General features: G+C 35.7%; 1 protein-coding gene across 5 annotated transcripts in view; it reads right to left on the minus strand.

The window, feature by feature from the left end:
• Positions 1–17,487, minus strand: part of NFXL1 (nuclear transcription factor, X-box binding like 1) — a 49,655-nt gene extending 32,168 nt beyond the window's left edge. Inside the window, exons 1-11 of one of the 5 annotated variants that reach the window (XM_019741044.2) lie at positions 17,253–17,421; positions 16,751–16,996; positions 14,077–14,250; positions 10,560–10,669; positions 8,651–8,781; positions 6,659–6,837; positions 6,276–6,437; positions 6,088–6,188; positions 5,316–5,430; positions 4,141–4,265; positions 3,290–3,412 (exon numbers count right to left, since the gene is read on the minus strand). In XM_019741044.2, coding sequence (XP_019596603.2) covers positions 3,290–3,412; positions 4,141–4,265; positions 5,316–5,430; positions 6,088–6,188; positions 6,276–6,437; positions 6,659–6,837; positions 8,651–8,781; positions 10,560–10,669; positions 14,077–14,250; positions 16,751–16,994 — 1,464 coding nt within the window. In that variant the 5' untranslated portion in view covers positions 16,995–16,996; positions 17,253–17,421. Of the gene's footprint in view, positions 1–3,289; positions 3,413–4,140; positions 4,266–5,315; positions 5,431–6,087; positions 6,189–6,275; positions 6,438–6,658; positions 6,838–8,650; positions 8,782–10,559; positions 10,670–14,076; positions 14,254–16,750; positions 16,997–17,252 lie in introns of all 5 variants that reach the window. The other 4 variants (XM_019741045.2, XM_074324645.1, XM_019741043.2 and 1 more) reach the window with 4 other exon arrangements.
• Positions 17,488–22,135: the final 4,648 nt, after the last annotated feature.

A 22,135-nucleotide genomic window follows, 5' to 3' on the forward strand; every position in this document is an offset into this window, starting at 1 on the left:
GGCTACTATTCAAAGTCCATCTTGCCATTCTAACTCTTTCCTTGACTTCTCATAAATTCAAATTTGGAAAGAAAATACAGACTACTATTGTCTTAAACTTAGGGTTGTAACCTACTTTAAGAACAAGTATGAGTATATAAAAACAGCTCAAAACAAAATGCACATTACTGAAAAGCAACTAAAAGTCAAAATAGTTCACTCAATTAGACAAATATTTATTAAGACTATGTGACTCTCACTTTGCCAGTGGCAGTGTGGGAAAAAAGGTTTCATGGTCCATGGCCTGAATAAGCCCTTAGACATTTCTGATTCCGACCATGATGGAGGAAACAACCAAATTTATTCTCCTGCCTTAAACTAGAAAATCAGACAAAACATATGAAGTACAGTTTTTGGACATTAGACAATTAGGCAGCACAGGAGAGCAATCCGTAAGAGGAGAGAAACAAAGTAAGTCCTGTTAGGCCAGGAGGTTCCAGGCTGCAACACAGAGAGAAAGATCATAAGCAAAGTCCGATGGGTCTTACCAAGTTGAGTAGACAAAATTCACAGCTCAGAGAGGACAGTGTGTGGCTAAAATTTGTGGAGAAGTGGTAGCAATATCACTTCTAGTAAGCTCTGGAGAATTCCAGGAGAGACCCCTTAAATATTTGGCCAAGTACTGGTCTGTACACGTGTAAGAGGAAACTACCCAAAACCTGAGAAAGAACCACTAGAAGAAGATAACAATTTCCAGAGATTATTCAATGCTGGGAACAGTTTGTGTTTACTATGGCCAGAGTGGAAGAACCTCTTAATACACAGGAATCAAGCAGAGTACTTAGAAGAGTCATTGCCTCAGTAGTGGTGCCAACTTAGCCCTAGATAAAAGAGTAGTCTGGTCACACCTAACAAAACACAAGCCTTAAAAGGACCAAATAGGGGGCTCAGTTGATTAGAGCACAAGCTCTGAACAACAGTGTTGCCGGTTCAATTCCCACATGGGCCAGTGATCTGTGCTCTCCACAACTAGATTGAAGACAATGAACTGCTGCTCAGCTGCTGGACGGGCAGCCGGATGGCTCAGTTGGTTAGAGTGTGAGCTCTTAACAACAAGGTTGCCGGTTCAATTCCCGCATGGGATGGTGGGCTGTGCCCCCTGCAACTAAAATTGAAAACGGCGACTGGACTTGGAGCTGAGCTGCGCCCTCCACAACTAGATTGAAGGACAACGACTTGGAGCTGATGGGCCCTGGAGAAACACACTGTTCTCCAATATCCCCCAATAAAAAAAAGAAAAAAAGGACCAAATGATTTCTAAGTAACTTAACTTTGACCCAGAACAACGCTTAAAAATATTTAAAGGAATACCAAAAAACCCAGCATCCAAAAATGTAAAGTTTACAATGTCTGGAAACCAATTAAAAATTACCCAGCAGGCAAAGAAGCAGAAAGATAAAACCCAAAAGGAGAAGAAAAATCAATCAACAGAAATAGACCCAGAAATGACAGATGATAGAATCAGTAGATAAGGACATTAAAACAGACACTATAAGTATAGTCCATCCATATCAAGAAGATAGAGAGTATTACAATACTAAGGACAGACGTGGAAGATATAAAAAAAAAAAAAACCACTAAAATCCTACTTTCAAAAAGGAAAAAGTATAATGTCTGAGATAAATACAGGATGTGATAAAAAAACAGATTAGACAAGGAAAAAGAAAATTAATGAACTTGAAGACAAAGCTATATAAACTAAAACACAGAAATTTTAAAAAACAGTAAATAATAAATAGAGCATCAGTAAGCTGTGAGCCTCAAGTAGCATAACATACACATCATTACACTCTCAGAAGGCAATAGATAGGGGAAAAACATTTGAAGAAATGAAGACTGAAAACTTCACAAATCGGATGAAAACAATAAACCCACAGCTCTAAGAAGCTCAGTAAAAATCAAATTAAAGACACATGAAGAAAGCTATAACATTGAACACCACAAAGTGATGAATACTGGTAATAAAGGGAAAAATCTTTGAAAAATAGCCAAAAAAAAGATACATTACAAATAAAGGAACAAAGATAATCATAGCACACTCTTTCTTGGAAAAAATGCAAGCTATAATAAAAAATAGTGGAGCAACAACTTTAAAGAAAGGGGAAAAAAATTTCAAACTAGAATCCCATAGTAAAAATATTTTTCACAAAAAAAGGTTAAAGATATTTTATAAAAGTCGAAAGAAATAATGACCAGCACTACAAGAATTGTTAAATGAAGTCCTTCAGATAGAAAGAAAATGAAACCAGACGGACAGAAAGCTAAGTTAATATAAAAAAATGAAAAGCACCAAAAATAATGAGTTTGATGATAAATATAAAGGAAGACTTTTTCTTATTTTTTCAAACTTTTTAAAAGATACCTGACTATTTAAAGCAAAAACAAAAACATGGCATTTGGGGTTTATAAAATACATGGGTATAAAACCCATGTATGAAAGTCAAATAAAGGAATTGAAAGGGAATTGATGAAAAACAATAAAATGGAAATTAGAAAAGAGGGGAAAGGAACAAAGAACAGATGGGCAAATAAAAAATAAGTAGTAAAATGATAAGAATTAAATCCAACCATATTAACATATACATTAAATGTAAATGATCTACATCCAAATTAAATGACAAAGACTGTTCAGTTTGGATAAAATAAAACAATATCTAAACGCTGTCTATAAGAAAACTAGTTTAAATATAAAGATATGAATAAGTAAAAAGTAAATGAAGGAAAAAGATATACTTGTTAACACTAAGCAAAAGAAAGTTGAAATCACTATATTTCAATAGATTTAACAAGGAATCTTACCAGAGATAGAGGGATAATTCATAATGATACAAGGGACCCAAAAAAGACTGTAAATCTACAAACTCAATAAAATACTACAGTCGACCACATATTGAACCAAGTGTCTATAAATAAGATTTGCACAATAGAAGTTAAGCCTCTTCCACAAAATGAATTATCACTCTTAACACTGCTATGATCTTTTAAAATTGGGGAACAGAAATAGCTCAAGAACCAAGCTGAGAAAATTCTGTGCAGGACAAAAAGAGTCCATTCTTTAAAAATCTTGGTAAGATTTCTCACTAATACAAACAACTAAGATCAATCTAGAATACTTATTAATATTTCATATGAGAAACATAAAATATGCCTGGATACCTGAAGAACGTGTCAAGATGGTGCTTATCACAGGCCCACAAAGGAAAAATTCGAGAGAATTTTTAAATCAGTGTCCCAAGCTTATTACACATACCTTTCTCCTACACTGATGTTTCTGACAATCACGCATCTTAACACACTTAGTTTCACACAGATAAGGTTTATGACATGGCATTCGTTTTGTATGCTTTCCACAGCGACAATGCTTTTCCACTTCCTGTAAGAATCAAATAAATGCTATTGAAACTAACTTTTGTTAACATGATTTTTTTCACATTGCAATCTCTAATTACTAAAAAATGAAGGAGAAAACTTTTAAGAGCAAATCTGTATGAGAGACTTTACCAAAACTAAAGCTGAATTTCCTAAAATACTTGTTTGTATCTACTTTGTTCCAAAAGATTTCATCTCAATTTCCATTATTAAATTTAGTAGGAATTTGATATTAAATAGTAAAATACCACATATCAAAATCACTTACATCTAGTCATACCATGACATCTGCACATCTTGTCTCAATAAAGCAAGAAAATTGGATTATCTAGTAAGCTAACTTTTTGACTTGGTAGTATAGTTATAACCAAAGTGACACATATAACTTTAAAGTCTCAAGTAAGTCCAGGCATTTGTTTCTTTCCATCATCACTAAGCCTAATTCATCATTGCTCTGAATGTCTTCTGGGAACCAATAACCCCACTTTAGACTATAATAGTGAGACTGTTCAAACTTTACCAAGCAAAAACAAACAAAAGGTAATTTTTGGATTTGATTGCTAGCATACTCTCCCACTGCTTTACCATAATTAGGTTACTAAACTCATCCAGATCATAACATAGATGTTTATGAAACTAAGTAATGGAAAACAATTACAGAACGAGAACAATCCCATTTGACATATTATAATAGATAGCTCTGAACAGTAGTTATTGCAGGAGATGACTAACTTGTCTACATGTTTCACAAGGACCTCGGTGACAACGCTGTGAACATCTATGGATTCCACATTCAAGTAGTTTGTCACAACTGTCTCCACAAGTTGGTACATCTTCTGTACAAGGCAAAGAAAATTCTGAAAGCAGACAAAAAGTTAATAGTAAGATACAATATTAGAAAGCACTAAAAATATACCATGTTCCTTTGGTTCCCTAAAGAATGATAGCCTTTTCAGACTGAATTTTTGCATCTACATAACTATTGGAAAAAATTAATGAGAATGATCCCTAATATTTGTCAAGTTAATGCTTTAAAAAACAATTTGACACCTGACAAGTTACCATCCTCAAGAAGTACATTTTTAGGCGCTACTTCAGAAATATTTATCTGAAAGAAATGAATAAGATCACATAAACCTCTATGAAGAATTCCACAATATGGAATTATAAAAAAATTTTTCTAACAACCTTACAAGATTTAAAAAAAATAGCTGTAGTTTTAAAAACATCATGAAACTCACCTTTAACATAAACATATTATGACAGATGTTGACAATAATCTTATACATATGTTTGCTGGTATTGGTGCAGTCAAGGAAGTAGACTCAAACTGCAACCCTTCTACTGCATTTTCCCAAAAATAAGACCTCGCCACACAACCAGCTCTAATGAGTCTTTTGGAGAAAAATTAATATCAGACCCTGTCTTATTTTACTGTAATATAAGACTGGGTCTTATATAATATAATATACGGTATGCCTTTATCTCAAAGCAGCCAAAACTAAATCTACTTATAACTCAATACACAATGACAATAGCTTGAGTATGAGGTTCCCTGAATGTGCACATTAGGCACTACGTTAAATAGTTTATGTGCATTTTATCATTTAATTGTCACAATTATCTTATGAAGAAGGTAATATTATTGTCCCTATTTAACTTGAGAAAAACATAATTCATGAAGGTGTAATTTGAGCTCAGATATACTTGACTCCAAAGTCTGAGTTCCTAGTCCACGTGCTATATTGTCTTCTCAACTAAACGTACAGAAATCTAACATCAAATTTGTATTATTATTGAAACTACGTTATGAACTTCCGGAGAATTAGGAGTTCTCTAATTAGGAAAGTATTCTAGTTAGCATGAAAAATAATCATACCCCATTAAAGGTTTAAAAAAAGTCTTACTTGACTTCTGACATGGACAGAATCTTTTCCCAGATCGAGGACATTCTCCACAAGCACCAACATGACAGACTTGCTCACATGTATGATTACCACATGGCAGTGTTTTTCCACATACCTAAAAGAAAATGCAGTCAGCACTAGCGAAGGACTTAAAAGTTAAAAAAAACTTTGTACATGACATAATCCATTTTTCAACAACAAATATGCAACTTCTTTATGTTCCTCATGTTTTACATCTTACACAGGTATCATATATACATACATAAAACATATATATACATATATACATGTTTACACACACACACACACACACACAACGTTTCCTATGCACCAAAGAGCATATTTTTAAAATATAAGAAAGCAAAAAGAGCTTCACATGGTCACCCACCAAAAATTTGCAAATGGTACTAAAACCATTGGAATTCTAGGACGAGCAATCTACAAAATCAATCCTACTTCCTCAACTGGATTAACTCAAGAAGGAGGGAGGAGTGTTGGCTGAAGAGAGGAGAAAGAGAGGGAGAGAGAGCTAGCAAGAAAGAGAGTACATAGGTACTGAATACAAAATTCAACAAATAGCTGTTACTTTGAAAAAAAATTACCCTCCAGTAATTAAAATATTAAATAGGAAAAGTTTCCTAAACCATGAATAGAATTCATCTTAGTTACTATTCTTCCTCTCCTTTTATCCAACTAAACCTAATTAGTATTTCTAATCATGCTTTCCATATTCTTTAATACCCACCCCCCTTCAAGATACATATATACTTACTCGATCACAGTGCCATAGTGGACTTGCACAGCTTCTTTCAGTTATTTGTTTGCCACAAACACACTTCTGTCTACTAACTCTTGGACAGGGAGGACAACTTCCTAAAATAACAATGATAAATTAGCACAGAAACATTATAAAAGCAACAGAGACTGCTTTGACTTTGGCTAACAGGTATGATCTTTCACCTGCATGACAAGGATTTTCACATTTATGCTGTCCACAAAGCAACTTCCGCCCACAAGGCAGCTGACAGGACCATTCCTTGGCACTGCACCTACGAGGGATGGGTTTTGCTTTCTTACAGTAACAAGTAGTTGTGACCATCTTTGGACAAGGAGGGCAGGGCCCTACAATCCGATGAAAAGAAAAAAGAAATCAGAAATCAAAAGTTAAAACTTTCAATTCTTACATCTATTAGTGATTTCTAAAGTTTTCTTTACTAATACTTTAAAAGGCATTCCCTTTCAGTATTTTCTTATGTAAAGTTCTGAATTCTACTTTCACAATTTTTTTGCCTCAACGTAAGCAGAAATAACCACCACAATTACAAATGTAATATGTAACTCACCTGGGTGACAGAGGAGTAAACATTTATGGCCACAAGGAGGTTTAAATTCTCTCTCACATACTTGGCCGCATGAATGAGGCACAAGCCACGGATCCAAAGGAGGATCTTCTACTTTTCCACAATAGCAATAGTACCTACTAGGTGTGTCAGATCGTTTGTATTCAAACCTACATTTTGGACTACAAAGAAGAATTACTAACGTTAATTTCATTTTTAAAAGTGACATGAGAGACAGGAATATAACTACATTTAGTAATATAGTATACTCAATTAGTTTTATGTAAGACACTCTTTGCTCCATTTTTATAGCATTAAAAAACAAGATTTTACTAACATCAATTTCAACCATCCACAACAGCTCTGTCCAATATAATTTCCTGAGAAGATGGAACTATTCTACAGCTGCCAAGTCCAATATAGTAGTCACTAGCCACATACGGCTTGTGAGCACCTGAAATGTGACTGATGCATACAACTGAGAAAGGAACAGAACTTTCATAATTTTTAAAAATGTAAATAATCAGATGTGGCTAGTTGCTACTGCGTTAAACAGTACATATCTAGAATACACCTATATCCTGGCTTTACCACTTAAGATTCAGAGAAGTCTAAAGACATCATTTTACTTCAATTAACTTCAATAGCCCCATTGGTAACATGGGAATAAAATCTCTCCCAGATGACTGAGAATTATTTTTACAAAGTACCTACTATATCTAAAATGTTTTTAAAAACTACACTACCACAATTTTACAAATACTGGGTTGCCAAAAAATGTACACACATGACTTGTATTCACCTTTTGTTATCGGTATATATGGAGTATTACATTTTTTTTTTTTTTAAATCAGGCTATTCAGCTTTATTTGACAAAAATTCGTGTATTAACAGTGGTTAAGTCCACAAGAATGAATAGTTTACCTTTGACATAACTCGTTCAGTAAACACAAGATTGATACAACTATTTCCTACAAAGTACCTTCAATGAATAATATAAAACATAACCATAGTTTTAAACATCTCACACTTTCACAAGCTTTATAAATTTATCCAATGAAGGCCTTTACTGCTTACACACACAGAAGGTGCCAAAAAAATGTATACACATTTTAAGAAAGAAAAAACTGTATTAAAATTGTCTGTATTAAAACTGTAGAGTATTACAATTTTAATACAGTTTTTTCCTTTCTTAATGTGTATACATTTTTTTGGCACCCTCTGCGTATTAGTACTTATGGTAATAAGAGGATCCACGTCTGACATGGATCCACGTTTCCTGAGGCCTGAGTCTTTTACAATTTGAGGTCCTCTGTTAAAAAGAACTCAAAATTACAAATATAAAATTAGTTACAAAAGTGAGTATTTTTGAGAACACAGAGCCCCTGAAGTTTATGTCTCATTATCTTAACAGTAAATCCACCCACTAGGTTGCCAGTATGGATAAATTTGTTACTGTCTTTATTTAGCAGAGATAAAATTTCCACTCCCCAACTCTTTCTGGAAATATAATAGAAGTTCAAGGTTATTTAAATAATAAGCCAAACTAATAAACATGTAAAAATTAGTAAGTGAATAATATACACCTGCAGTTTTGAGAGATTTTGAAGATAAAATTGGGAATCCGATGATCAAAATATGTTACATGACAGTCTTGCACAATGTGATACTAATGTATACTAATACGAACTCCCAAAGTATTGAAATTATGAAGGATTCTAATCCTATGGAAAAGACATGAAAGTTCTTTAAAAAGGATAACAAAGGAACTGTTTTGTAGGGGGGAAAAACAGTCTGAATGACTTATTAATTATTGAAAGGAACTAGCAGTTATACAAATTGGAGGGAAAAAGCCATTTCCATGTCCCGTATCTTCACAAACCAAATGAAACTGAAGGACAAACATGGATACTGAAAATGCCAATAAAGCAACTTATGAGCTACAATTTTCATTTATTTTACAACTTGATATTCCGACTAAATTAGAAAAATTACCAAGGCCAGGGATAATCCTTCTTGCCAAAATCATCATCCGTTAAAGAAGATACTAGAAACTGGCTGTCTTTAGCCCACTTCTGGATACAGGGCATGTGAAAGATACAGAAACATCCTGAACAACTCCAAACCTAAGACAAAAGTATCAGAAATTAACACATATGCAATGATTTTTCTTTCATAATTACACAATATTTTAAAATAAGCACCACACTAAATTATTGTCAAGAGCAAACCAAGGGATTAAAGAAAAAAATCTCCTTCCAGAATCATAGAAGAAATGTTCTTTATAAAAATTTATTTAAATGTAGAACACTTTAAAGAAAAATATTATTAATCGTCCAGATTCATTCAGCTGGAAATAACTACTGCTAACATTCCGGACAACCTCCAGTTATTTTTTTTAAATGTATTTCATACTTTTAAAATAAGCACCACACTAAATTATTGTCAAGAGCAAACCAAGGGATTAAAGAAAAAATGCTTAATGCTAAATTCCAAAAATTAGGTGAACAAAAAACTTGAAAATACATGTAGATATATGTGTGTGTATATATGTGTGTGTGTGTATATATACGTATATATACACATATATATATAAAAGTTTAAGGAATAGTAAATTAAGTTTTAAAACCTACCAACACTTTGATATAAAAATCAATTCTCCTTTCATTATAACATTTTGCAACTATTTAACAAAAACAGACATGTAGTGTATTATATATTACATATAGCTGGCAATAGCATTAAAAAAAGCCGACTTCTTAATTTGCGTTCCTCCCAAATCAGTGCCTGAGAAAAGAACTGGGATGCAGGAGTGAGGGCACAAGATGGGAAGAAGAACCGTCAGTAAGTGGTACAATGCTAAACTGTTTCCCGCTAAGAGCAGTCCTGCTAGGTCCCTCTAAAGAACCATGAAAAGCAGGCCGAGGACCACCCCAGCTCCAACCCCTAATGGAGAAGAGGCTGGGGCACATTCACCAGTTCCCTGTGGTGGGATGTAACTCTCCTGCACTTCTGCACTACACCCATATACTGGCTGAGTTCCCAAGGAGAAAGCATTGAGGTTAAAAAAAAAAATCCACACACAGCAAGTGTTTAAGGTGTGACTGTATCCACATGCAGAGACTATTCATCCACTGAAGATGAAATCAGAATAAACCAACCAAATATGACTCCAGGCACCGACGGCATCTGCATCTGCTAAGCTACCCTATCCAACACAGGTTAAATTTCTGATTCACTCAACATGACCAACCCATTTCCTGATTTTCTTTCTCTAGGCCGTGCTGCTATAAGAGCAGTGGATTCATCTGAGGTCTAAATGTTGAGTCTATCATATTCAGTCATCACTTCCCTTTAATTGCTTCATTAAATGACCTCTTAAATTTACATATAGATAACTTTGCCATTAGGCCTCTAAGTAAATGAGTTATGTCTGACTCCATCCCGCCCCAATGACCTTAGGCCACTTTCCACAGTGTCTTCAACACAAGAAAAGCTCATTGATAAACTGTTTAAGTGTCACTGTTAGGTCCTTCCTTGAAAGCAGGGACCATATCTATCTTTCTCTAAACCTGCGGAAGTAGTGAAATAAAGTCCATTTTAACATTTCAGTATTTGTGGGAATCTCTAAAGTATAAAGATACTAAAAATGATTTATCAAATTGACATGTGCATTAAAAATGAAGATACTTGCTTCAGTTATATTAATAGTGCTAAAAATACTGATGCTCATTTAGAGGTAATTTTTTAAATTCCAGACTTACAAAACAAAGATCAATACATTTCTCAAATGAAGCATTTTTAAACAAAAATAAGCAAAAACATAATAAAAGGTTCAGTACTGCAAATGCAATATAAGTTATTTAGGGAGATACATTTAGCATAGATAAGGAGAAAAACTTACTGCCTGGTTTCTCTTCACTGAAGCAATACAAATTAAGCATGTCATAGCCCCTGCTTGAAAAGCTTCATTTACATACTGTTTTGTTCGCTCTAATTCACATGTATCTCCATCTTGAAATTTAAAAATTGAAAACTTCATGTTAAGCAACATCTGAAAATAATACACACTCACTAACAGCACTACATTATGCAAGAACTGTCTAGCAATATCAACAGCTCAAAATATAGCTGAAAATGAGAAGTTTAAAAAAAGCAACCAGTGAGCTGCCAAGAGGTGATAAAGCCCATGCATTAAATCTTATGTACTTGATTCAAAAGCAGTACTTCAGCCCTCCCTCAGAGTACACTTGCTCTTATTGCTGTTAAGAGTCCTTAACAAATTCAGTGGGGGCAGAGCCATAGGTAAGAGCAGCATGCTGTCAAGTCACAAGGAAAAGCATAGCAAAAAGCAAAATGAAATGAACTAAAAGTCAAAGTTCAGCAGAACCATTTAGCCTAAATATAAGCATTGTGTGTGTGTATGTGTTTGACATACAACTTATTCTTAAAAACTTGTTGAATGAAAAGACACTCAGGTCTTTACAGTATAATAACCTTGCTTCATTAAATTATGTTCATTATTTCTGCTGAAAAAGGAAGCATGAACTTCTTAGGAAAAAAATATTAGCCTACATTTATTAGCCTACATTTACTTTAAGCAATTCTTCCGCATTTATTTGCTCGCACTGTTCTATTAGTATTTCAGTGGAATTAAATGAGCTATATTTATCTTCATTCTACAGATGAGAAAACTGAAGCACAGAGCAATTAAGCAACTTCAGTAAGACTCCAAAGTGAGCCCTCTTAACCTACACTATGCTGCTGCCAGGGGTTACTACAGGAAGGTCCAAGAAATAACAGTAAAATCAAAGGCAGAGAAACTACCCAAAAGCACACAACACCAAAAGGGCAGCAATATGAGTCACTTTAGTATATGAGAAATAAACCTACATACCTTTAGTCCAATAAAGATGGTTCAATAGAGGTTGACTGAGTAATAGCTTATTAAACTATCGTTAAGTACAGAACTTACGCCAATAAAATGGTTCAAAGCAAAATTTAAATTACCAAAAAGAAAAATTAACTAAGTAAGACACTGGGATAATTCTTTACTTTCTAAAATGATCTAAGTAAACACAGCACTTACAAAAACTTGCTCTACTTTAATGTAAACATAAATTTAATTTAGGATATTAAACAAAATATACATAAAACTACTCCCAAAACAAAAAAATATAAAATTAAAGATAATTGCTTTATTTTAAATAAACATTGAAGATTAAAGAGTATCCTTAAAAGCAGACTTGATAATCATTTATTCTGTGTGCTTATTTTGCTTTTCAGTATAGCTGGTTTTAGCAAATGCGTAACATTTTAAATTTCACCTAATTTAACAGCTAACACGTAAAATAGAATATGAGAACAAGATGAAATCGGCTTTAACAAAATAAAGTCTAATCTTTTATTTATAAGATTTATGTAACATTTCTTTGAAAATTGTATTAAAGTTTGGCTGCAACAATAAAGTACACTGCCCAGGATGTCACGGTAGATTGCATGGCATTTGAAGTCATGCATTTTAAACAGATTACCCTAGCAACTGAAGAAAAACGAGTATGAGGAGGCCAAGACTAGAAGCATGAAGTACCAGTTAAGAGGCAGTTACAGCAGATAAACCAAAAATGACCTAAGTATCTATCCGTCTCAGTTTTCTCATCTTTAAAATAATAATAGTAAATTCCACCTTGTAGTTATGTGGATTTAATTCACATATTAAATAGCTGTAGGGGCCTGAATTAAGGCAATGTTAGTATGTAGGGAGAAGAGGGATAGACTTAAAAAATTCAGGAAGTAAAACTCAGCAGGACTTGGTCACATTTAGATTGTGTTGCTTTTAAAAGTTGATGTTGATGTCAAGATTAGGAAGGAGAGAATGCTGTGCTTGATGAGATGTCTGACACGGGAAGAGAGGAGAAGTGGTAGTAAACGAAACCCACATATGTACCATCCCTGCTCCCTGATTTCTGGCTTCCGTGGGTAACCAGGAAAACTGTGGTGCTACTAATTGAGATAAAGAAAACAGGAGAAGAAATGAGTTATCTTTCAACATATGTTTGATGTGTCCATAGGCCAGGCCAGCAAGGTAGAGATACTCATCAGGAAGTTGACCATGCAAGTCTGAAATTTAAGAGAAGAATCACGAAAGTACAAAGGCTGTGCTCAGGTAAAAAGAATGAAATTCTTTGGTAAAGTTCTGGTGTCCAATTCACTAACGTGAGATGGAAACCATCTTATTACTCGGGCATTTACTGATCAAATTTCCTTACTTACACAAAGGAACGAGAATCAGTATTTATGGATTTGACACAAAACAGCATTAAGAAAAACTGCCTTAACACTTTTAAGATGAACACCAGATTAAAAGTTAATTAAAACTTACAAATGATGGTTCCTAAACACTAGGAAGAAATACTGAGTTACATCACTGAATTTCTTATTAAAAATAAGATCTGTCTCTACCTAGAATCGTTTAAGTGAGGTCCTCTTGAAGCAGGAAACTTCTTAAGGTTACTTTCTATGATGAAGTCCTCTAGAAGTCCTCCAAACCTTTATTAACTTTTAAACTTTTACCTGGCTAAGCCAGACTTAGTCAAGCTTCCTAACCTTAATTCTTCGGCACATATGATAAATTCCTTGGAAACCTACTTGACGATGTGTATCTATCCTCATGATGCCATCAGCATTCCCAACCAACTACAGAAATGTTGATAATACAACAAGAATGTTCTAATAACGACTTTAAGTATAAAATGTTGAAAGTGTATAGCACTTACCTTTAAAATAATGTATTTTTACATTTAGTAGCAAACCTTTCACAGTAGCATCACTTTGGCCCCCTTTCTCATAAACAAATATGGCTTTTAAGAGTAACCCAGATATAAACAACATATAATGTAATTGTACACATCAAACCCGAGAAGACTTAAGTTTTGTGTTTTTTTAAGTATAAAAGTCGAAAGTTATATGTAAAATAAAGGAATAAAGTCAAGAAATAAAATTGACTTCAAGACACATTGAACATGATGAAAAAGAGAAAAAAAAAAATGAAGACTAGATTTAAAGGAGTAATCAAAGTCAAGTCCAATCAAATCATAACCAGAAACAACTTGGACCACTCATCTCATGAGGCGCTTTGGCATCCCCCTCCCAGCATTCTAATGAAATACCACCTAAAGGCACAGAAGAACCACTAAGGCTATAAAGGACATTGCCATTCTACTTGCTTTACAGAAAGATTAGTGTTATACACTAATAATAAAATGCACAAATAGTAAAATGTACAAAAATTCAATTCTACAACACAAAAATGCTCACTCATAAGATGCAAAAACTATACCACAGAGAGTAAAAGTGTTTTTAAAAAGTCAGGAATATGTTTTCATTAGTATAAAGTCAAAATTTAAAAGATCAGACAGTACCTGTCTGAGTAGTGTAAGTTATAAATGTATTAGCAACTATTTTTCCCCGTTTTCCTTCAAAGTCTTCATCTCCTTCTTCCTCAGAGGAAGAGCTAAAGTGTTCTTCAACAAGTTTTTTGGCCGCAGCTTGATTAGCCTTCTTGATTTCCTCAAATTTCCTTTGAGATAGTAATTCTGCTTAAAAGAAAAAAAATGAGATTCACGTCTGTAAAACAATCTCTCAAAATGCAGGGCATGCTGTACTAATATGTCATTTTAAAATACAGATTTAAAAATCATCTTTAGAGCATTTTACTTTTCTATCATCCATGAAAAAAAGTATTTTCAAATTTTTTGTCACACAATGAAAATTTTCACTTTTGTTAAATATCCTGTTAAATGCAACAAATTATTCTAGAAAAGGAATGAATAACAAAGCAATTAAAAAAACAAATAAAGGTATGATAAAAGTATCAAAACACTGGTGAGCAATCTCAAGATAAGGACATTTTAACAAAAAATAAAATTGCATGTTTAAAAAATAAATCTTATACAGTGATTTTTAAGAGGTGGGAAACATGCCCACTCGGAGCATATACAAATCAGTGGGAGGCAGGTGCTTTTTTAAACTACCCCCTTCCACACTACAGACCATCCTGTCCTGGCCCACCAAAGACTGAAGAAACAATATTCCCTGTATTCCCACTACATTTATATAATCTGCTTCTTAGAAAGCTCAAGGACTTTTTGCCTAAATTAAAATGTGGCCACAAAACATATACTATATTTAACATTAATTCACACAAAATGTTGCAAACACAGAAAATATGCTTCATACAACAACTTCCTTCCAAAAAGAAATGTTAAGTAAATTTTGGATTAGTTCTTCCACTATTCTCTTTAGTACTGTCTGTACTTCTCATTTTGTTACCTGGTTAAACAATAATACAAAAAAGTAATAATAATTAGATTACTTCATAGCACATTCCCAGTGAGACTTCAAACTCACGACCAATGACCATAGGAGTTTTCTTTAAGCGCTAAGTAAGTGCTAATACTCTTATGGACAGCAACTGTAGTTTAAGAAAGGAGCCACAAACATACTGCATTGCTCTGAATTCATTAGTGCCCATATTGAGAGGATTTTAAGTTTACTAATTTAAAATTTTTAATAATTTAAAATTCACTTTATGCTTGAAGTTGATGAGCCACTAGCAAAATAAGCTTTCTTATTTTTAGGTGGTGTATTTGTACTTAATGAAACTTTGTGTTTTATTTCCTCACGAAATGTTGTCCTTTTCTTGTGACAGCCAGTGTGGTCAGGGACTAGGCAGTATTTCAAGTAAAACTGGAGGAAAATGTACAGTGACGTAGGAATCTTTGAGCATTAGGAGAAAAGTAATGGCTATAAGATATGACTCAAATTTTGATATACAATAAGAGATGATAAGTGTAGGTTAATTATGGAAATCAGCACTACGGATACATTTTTTTAAAAGACTGAATTACCAAATATAATAAAAACATTCACAACCTGATCTATGTATCCACATTCGATCATCTCAAGGAACGCTGACAAAGCAGCCTTCTCATAAACTATATCTTACAGTCAAATCTCAATTATCCAGGCTAAGAATGCCTGCTTTTCTACTATCCATAAAGTCCAAGAAAGTTTACAAAAACTGTTCATAGGTCTCCAACTTGTAAACCTCACCACTACCACCATCACCATAAACTCAGTAACTGAAAGCTAAGAGACTACTACCTACTGTAAAATTAGCTTAGGAGAAAAAGCACTCAGAAGCTCAATTTGCTCCTCCCCCCAAAAAAAAGAAACTTGGAACAATACATTCCAAACACAAAAATAAAATGAATTCAGGGATTATTCCCACGGCCCCAAACACTCCTCCATTAGTAAGAACCATTTAGAGTTGTGTGTATACTCTCAGGTTCCACTACAACACAGCCTTGAATGAAGGCTATTGACATGCGGGCGGAGGCCACACCAGATACATCCAGAAAAGGACATGAAATTTGTGAATAAGAACGGAGAAAAGTACCAGAAGCAAAAATGCTTACAGACATAGACAATTAAAGTTACTAAACTAAAGCAATCAGGTAGAGATGGAAAATGACAACTGGCCCCAGAAGTAGGAGACAATGAGAAATGGAGTACCTAAAACCAATTTAAATGGCATTTTATGACTCAGTACAGCAAACTGTGGCTACGCACAAAGGTAATAAAGTCACAAAATATTATTTTATAAGAAAAGTTATTACCCAGATTTTTATGAGAATTTGAAAAAGAACAGAAAAACAAACACCAAAAAAAAGAGAGAGAGAGAAGAACCAATTTAGATTTTAAAAGTATGTATTAACCAAACAATAGTATACGCTAAATTAGACCTCCAGGCCAAAATTTGCAACTTTCGGTGTAGGGATTTAGTAGGCAAAGAGTGACGGGAACAATACTGGACAGAGAAGTCACAGATGAACATCAATTAAAATTAAGATAAAATTAAGATGGAAATCTGCCTAGAATGCCGAAAAGAGTAGCTGCCTGAAAGGTTTGAGAGGCGAGGCCAATAATAAACTCCCGAAGGAGAAGTGAATGAAAGCAAGGGCAGAAGCAGTAACGACTTTTAAGTGCCTTAGCAGACATCCAGGTGAGACCGAGGACGGGAGCCATTCTCACCACCGGCTACGGAAGTCTGCAGCGCTTCAGATCCCGCGGGGCTGCGCCTGGCTGAGCTACCTGCAGCCGCGGCGGTCGCGGCTCCTCCCGGGCTGGGGCCGGGACCCGCAGCGCCCACCGACCCCTTCTCTCGCCCTCTTCCGGCGCCGCGGAGATGGACTCCATTTCCCGAGGAGGGGACCGCAGTGGCCCGTCCTCGGGCTCGGCCTCGGCCACCGGCCACCTGGCGCCAGGAAGCTTCCATCCCTGCAGAGAGAGGAAAAAAAAAAGTAGTGGAAGGAGCGTGAGTGCAGCGGTGCCGAGACAGAGAAAAGGGGGACAGTGGTGGAAGCCGGTGTGAGGGGCCGAATGAGGAGGGTCTCAGAAGGGCGGAGACCAGGTTTAAAAAGGTCGCGGCCCTGTGTCTCCCGGAGGGCGAGTCCCGCTAAACTAGAGCTTCGGAGATGGACCGGAGAGGGGACTAGGCAGAGAAGTGGAATGCAGGGCAAGGAGCATCCAGCACCGGAGAAGGAGCGCCGGGGAAAACGAAAGCGCCTCCTCAGCTTCAGAGGACGCGCAGCCTGGGTAAAGCCGCCGAGTGACCCCGCGGCTCCCGCGGGGAACCGACTGCAGTAGCGGACCCCAAGGAAAGCTACGTCTCCTAACCGACGGCGCCTGGCCCCAGCGACTACAACTCCCAGAAGCCCGCGTCCACCGTCCTCAGAACGCGTGGCATCACTAGCCGCTTCCTTATCCGGGAGTGTCGGGGGTGGGGTGGGGCAGTGGGTTAAAGAGGGAGCTCCGAGCGCGTGCGCTGACTGAGCCGGGTCTTCAGAAACTACAATTCCCGGCGTGCTCTGGGTCTCGGGTGGGGTCGACGACCAGAGGGCTCAAGGTGAGAAGGTGGGTGGACCCTGAAATGTTATTTACCCCAGAGGGTGCTGCTGATTCCCCGCAGCTGCCTAAACCCAGCTAGGTATCAGGAGTCTGTTGAAATGGCTATAATTGACTGCCCTCCATCTTTAGCCTTGCCTTTGGCTTTCAGCTGACAAAACTTTTCTCACTGATAGAAAAAAAGTACTTAACAATGAAAACATTCAGCGTCAGGGAAGAGGAAGGGAGAGCTGAGGGAGTTTGCACCTTTCTGAATTGCCACAGTGATGTAGAGGAAATCTAATGCCTATTATTATAATAGTCCTTTAAGTAATTTACAATATGCTTTTCCTGAGCAGGACGATTTTACCCTCATGACAGCTCTCTAAAGTAGATGTTAGTAAGTAGTTGAGAGCCAGAGCCTAAGTCTTCTGATTTTGCTGAGTTATCCAATAAAAATGATAGATAGATAGACAGATAGATAGATAGATAGATAGATATTAAAATTTTAGGGGTCTTTCTGGGATTGAGAAATATATTGACTGCTGCTTGGGACTACATAATCCTCCTGCAGCTCTTCAGCTTAACTAATTCCAATACATTAATAATAAATATCTAATATTGACATAGCATTTATTTAAGTGCCAGGCACTACTCAAAGTGTTTTACATGTATATATTAACTGTAATACTCACAATAACCCTATTATTATCACTGTTTTACAGCTGAGAACACCAAAGCATGGAGAGGTTAAGTAACTTGCCCTGAGTCATGTGGCTGGGTATTGGTATCATTGATCTCATTTTTTTAAATTAGGAAACAAAGACACAGAAAATTTCTTATTCAACATTCTAGCAGAGCCAGGATTGTAACTGAGTAAGTAGTGTGACTCTTGGCGTATACTCTTAAAAACACCATGCTGTGTGATTACTGGGTAAGTGTATTTAATGTTTACCTAGAAATTCCATTTACTTTTCGAGGACCTAATAAGACAAAAGACTCACATAAGCAGAATTTTTCCCCTGCAATATTATACAATGATAATTGATCATCTAATAATAATTACTTTGGAATCAGAAAGAATCTTGTATGCTTTCTGAATGAACAAACATTTATTATAGTATTTAAAAAACAACACTATAATAAATAATATATATTTATAATACAATGTGGAAGCATATGTAAATTTAGAACACATTTTCAAAGGCTACCTTTGCTGATATTTTTACTTTGAAATTTCAAATAACATTTGGGGTGAACAAGAGTTATTTGTGTTAATCAAATCAGAACATGAGAAATATATGAAGAATATAAATATATAATTAAAGATTATAAAGACTGAAAAATATAATTGTATAGTTCTAATTAATTTTAATTCTTAAAAATACTACTCACAAGAATAGCTAAAAACAAAAGACTACAATATAAAGTGTTGACAGCAACGTGGAACAACTGGAACTCTCATACATACTGGTAGGAATAAAAATTTGCTCAGATACTTTAAAAAAATGTTTGACAGTATCTATTAAAGCTAACCAGGACCTGTTTCTAAAGCACTATAACCAAGCAATTCCATACATGGATATGTACCTAAAAGAAATGAGTGCATAGCTCCACAAAAACTCATGCTTAGAACAGCTTTATATATAATAGCCAAAAACTACAATAGAAAATTAAATTGTGACATATGCATATAATGGAATGCTATGCCAAAAACAAACAAACAAACAAAAAACTGATACATATAGCAAGGTTGGTGAATGTCAAAAATACCATGTTAAACGAAAGAGGCCAGACACAACAGAGAACTTACTTGTGGTTCCAGTTTCATGAATTTTCTGAACAATAGAAGCCAGATTAGTGCTTACCTCTGGTGAAAGTGAGAGGATTTTAACTGGGAAAAGGAATGATATATCCATCCTCCTGAGTGGTGGAGAAATTATATCTTGATCTAGGTAGTAGTTTCATTTGTAGGTATAAATGTAAAAACTCAAAAAATAATACATTTATGATTTGTGCCATTAACTATATGTATGATACACCTCGTTTTTAAAACAACTTTAAAATAAAATATAGAAAAAATAATACATCTTAGTGCTTTTATTGTCCAACCATTTGAAAAATGTGGTTTAATTGTATTTAGTTGTCCATTACTGACATATCATCCTGACATGGATTCTTTTTTCGGTGTATCCATACACAACTTCCCAAATACATTTATCCTTGACAACTACATCTATACTTAGGTAAACACTGTGCCAGTTACCAATTTATTGTCCCTCAGCTCCAATTCACCCTTCAGTATATGCTCTGTGATAATAGACAAAATTTTAAGCATCTACACAGAAAGCACCATATTAAGTTTTCTCAGCAGAGGGCACTGGAGAGACATTGGAAGAGGATGGTGCTCTCTGGTATTTCCTGCTGCTACCGCACACAGGAAGGCAGCAGCCTTGCCGCCTTTGCCTGGCCTGTGATAACCTTCGAGTAGCCCTCTCAACTTGGAAACTGGCCCCAAGGCTTCCTGCAAACACCAGTGCCCTGAGTCATCACTCACCTTTACAGCTGACAGCCCATCCCCACCCCACACTCTGCACCTGCCACCATTCCCACTCCAGACCAGGGCACAATGCACCTATGTCTGGGCTCCCATTCTCTCTGCATGCCCACCCTATGAGTTCCTGATCACCTGCACTCCAAATGGACTGCAGATCAGCTGTGGCCAGAACAAACCAGCAAACTTGTCTGCTATCCAGTGGTCGGAAACTCCACCTCCAATAGGATCTGAACCCCAGCCTTGGAGAGGAGGACACTTACAAGTCTGTCCTTCCTCGGGTATTCTCCATCAGCCTTAGAATACCCCATATGATTTCCTTATAGTCATTCTTTATCAGGACTTAATAATTCTTTATACTAAACTTAACCTCTGTGTGGTTTCTATTCCTGATTCAACTCAGACTATTACAGACACTGTATACGTTTTATATCAGTTTTACTTGAAATATTGGATATGACCCAACCAAATTAACTATTAATATAACCAAAAAAACAAACAAACAAAAAACAACACAAAAAGGGGAAAAGTGTTAAGGAAATAAAGCATACAATATAAAGTGCAATATATAGATCAGCCAAAAAGGTAAGAAAGATGTTCTGTCATATATGGGGCAGAGAATTTTAAAAATTAAGTGATTACATCACAGAAATGGTGGCATGAGGAGTGTTTCTTGAAATCTCCCCTGGAATTTCAATAAATTGAACAGCTATAATTCAACAAACGATTCCCTGCACGGCACACAGGCACACCTGGGAGACCCACAAATCAAGTCATCAAAAGGAAGAGCATTGGGACTTCAGAAACTCTCCATATACCCCCAGGGAGGCAGTGCCCTGAGACCCAGGCGATCTGCTCACAGAGGAGAAGCCAACCTTCCAAGGAAACCACCATCGCTTGAGAAGCCAGAACAATGCAAAAGAAAAATATATTGCTACAGTGTGAGAGAGAATAAAAGACTGCAGTGGGACAGAAAATAAAACATTTCACCAACACCTACTGCAAAGCAAAAGAAAGACCTCTTCCTATCAACCTGTTGCAGAACCCACTCCTGTAGATGCCTAGGAAGAGAAATAATAATGAAAAGTCTCCAGAAAATGAACTTAAAGACATGGAAAAATGTCACTTAAATGACAGTGATTTCAAGATTGCAGTTCTGAAAAAACTCAGTGAGATGCAAGAAATCACAGACAGGCAGTTTAATGAACTTAGAAACAAAAAGAACAAAATGAACATTTTACCAAAGAGATTGAAATTTTTTAAAAATTAAATAATCAGGTTAATTTTCCTAGCCAGGTTAAAGTGAATATAACTTTAAGGGATGGATTCCTCTCTCTCTCTCTCTCTCTCTCTCTCTCTCTCTCTCTCTCTCTCTCTCTCTCTCAGTAATACTAACAATTGAATGATATAAGTAGTATTGTATAATGTGACTTTCATGAAAATAAAAATAAAAGTTTTCTTTAAACTGGGCTATGATTATGATTTTACTTTTCTAGAAAAACTTTCATAACACAGGAAAAATCAACCAAACATCTATTCATATTTAATGTAAATTTTTAAAAATATTCAGCTAAATAACCAGTCAGTAATTGAATCTAGCAGATATCCAATACTGTCAGGCATTGAGCATACATACTCAGGGATGGGAAAGGTTTGCTGTAAGTCAAGTACCACGATAGGGATGGAGAGGCTCATGAAGATGCTGAGAAGTGAGAAAGATTTGAAGAGGATGGAATGAAGCATTCCAAATGATAGGATGCTGCCTTGGAGCACTCAAGGAACCAACAGATTTTTTTTCCTCCTCCCAGCCCAGCATTAAAGTCTAACAGAAATCCTAGTTCTGAGTAAACTCAGAACTCAGTGCACCTTGTAAAAGACACTTGCCATTTGCCTGTGATCTAGTAACAGACTCACTATTTCTCTGAATGTGTTGAAACTAGAAGAGAAGCCCCTGCACATGGGGTTGACAGAGAGAGAGA

Source organism: Rhinolophus sinicus, linkage group LG02, assembly GCF_036562045.2.
Source record: "Rhinolophus sinicus isolate RSC01 linkage group LG02, ASM3656204v1, whole genome shotgun sequence".
Taxonomy (NCBI): Eukaryota; Metazoa; Chordata; class Mammalia; order Chiroptera; family Rhinolophidae; genus Rhinolophus; species Rhinolophus sinicus.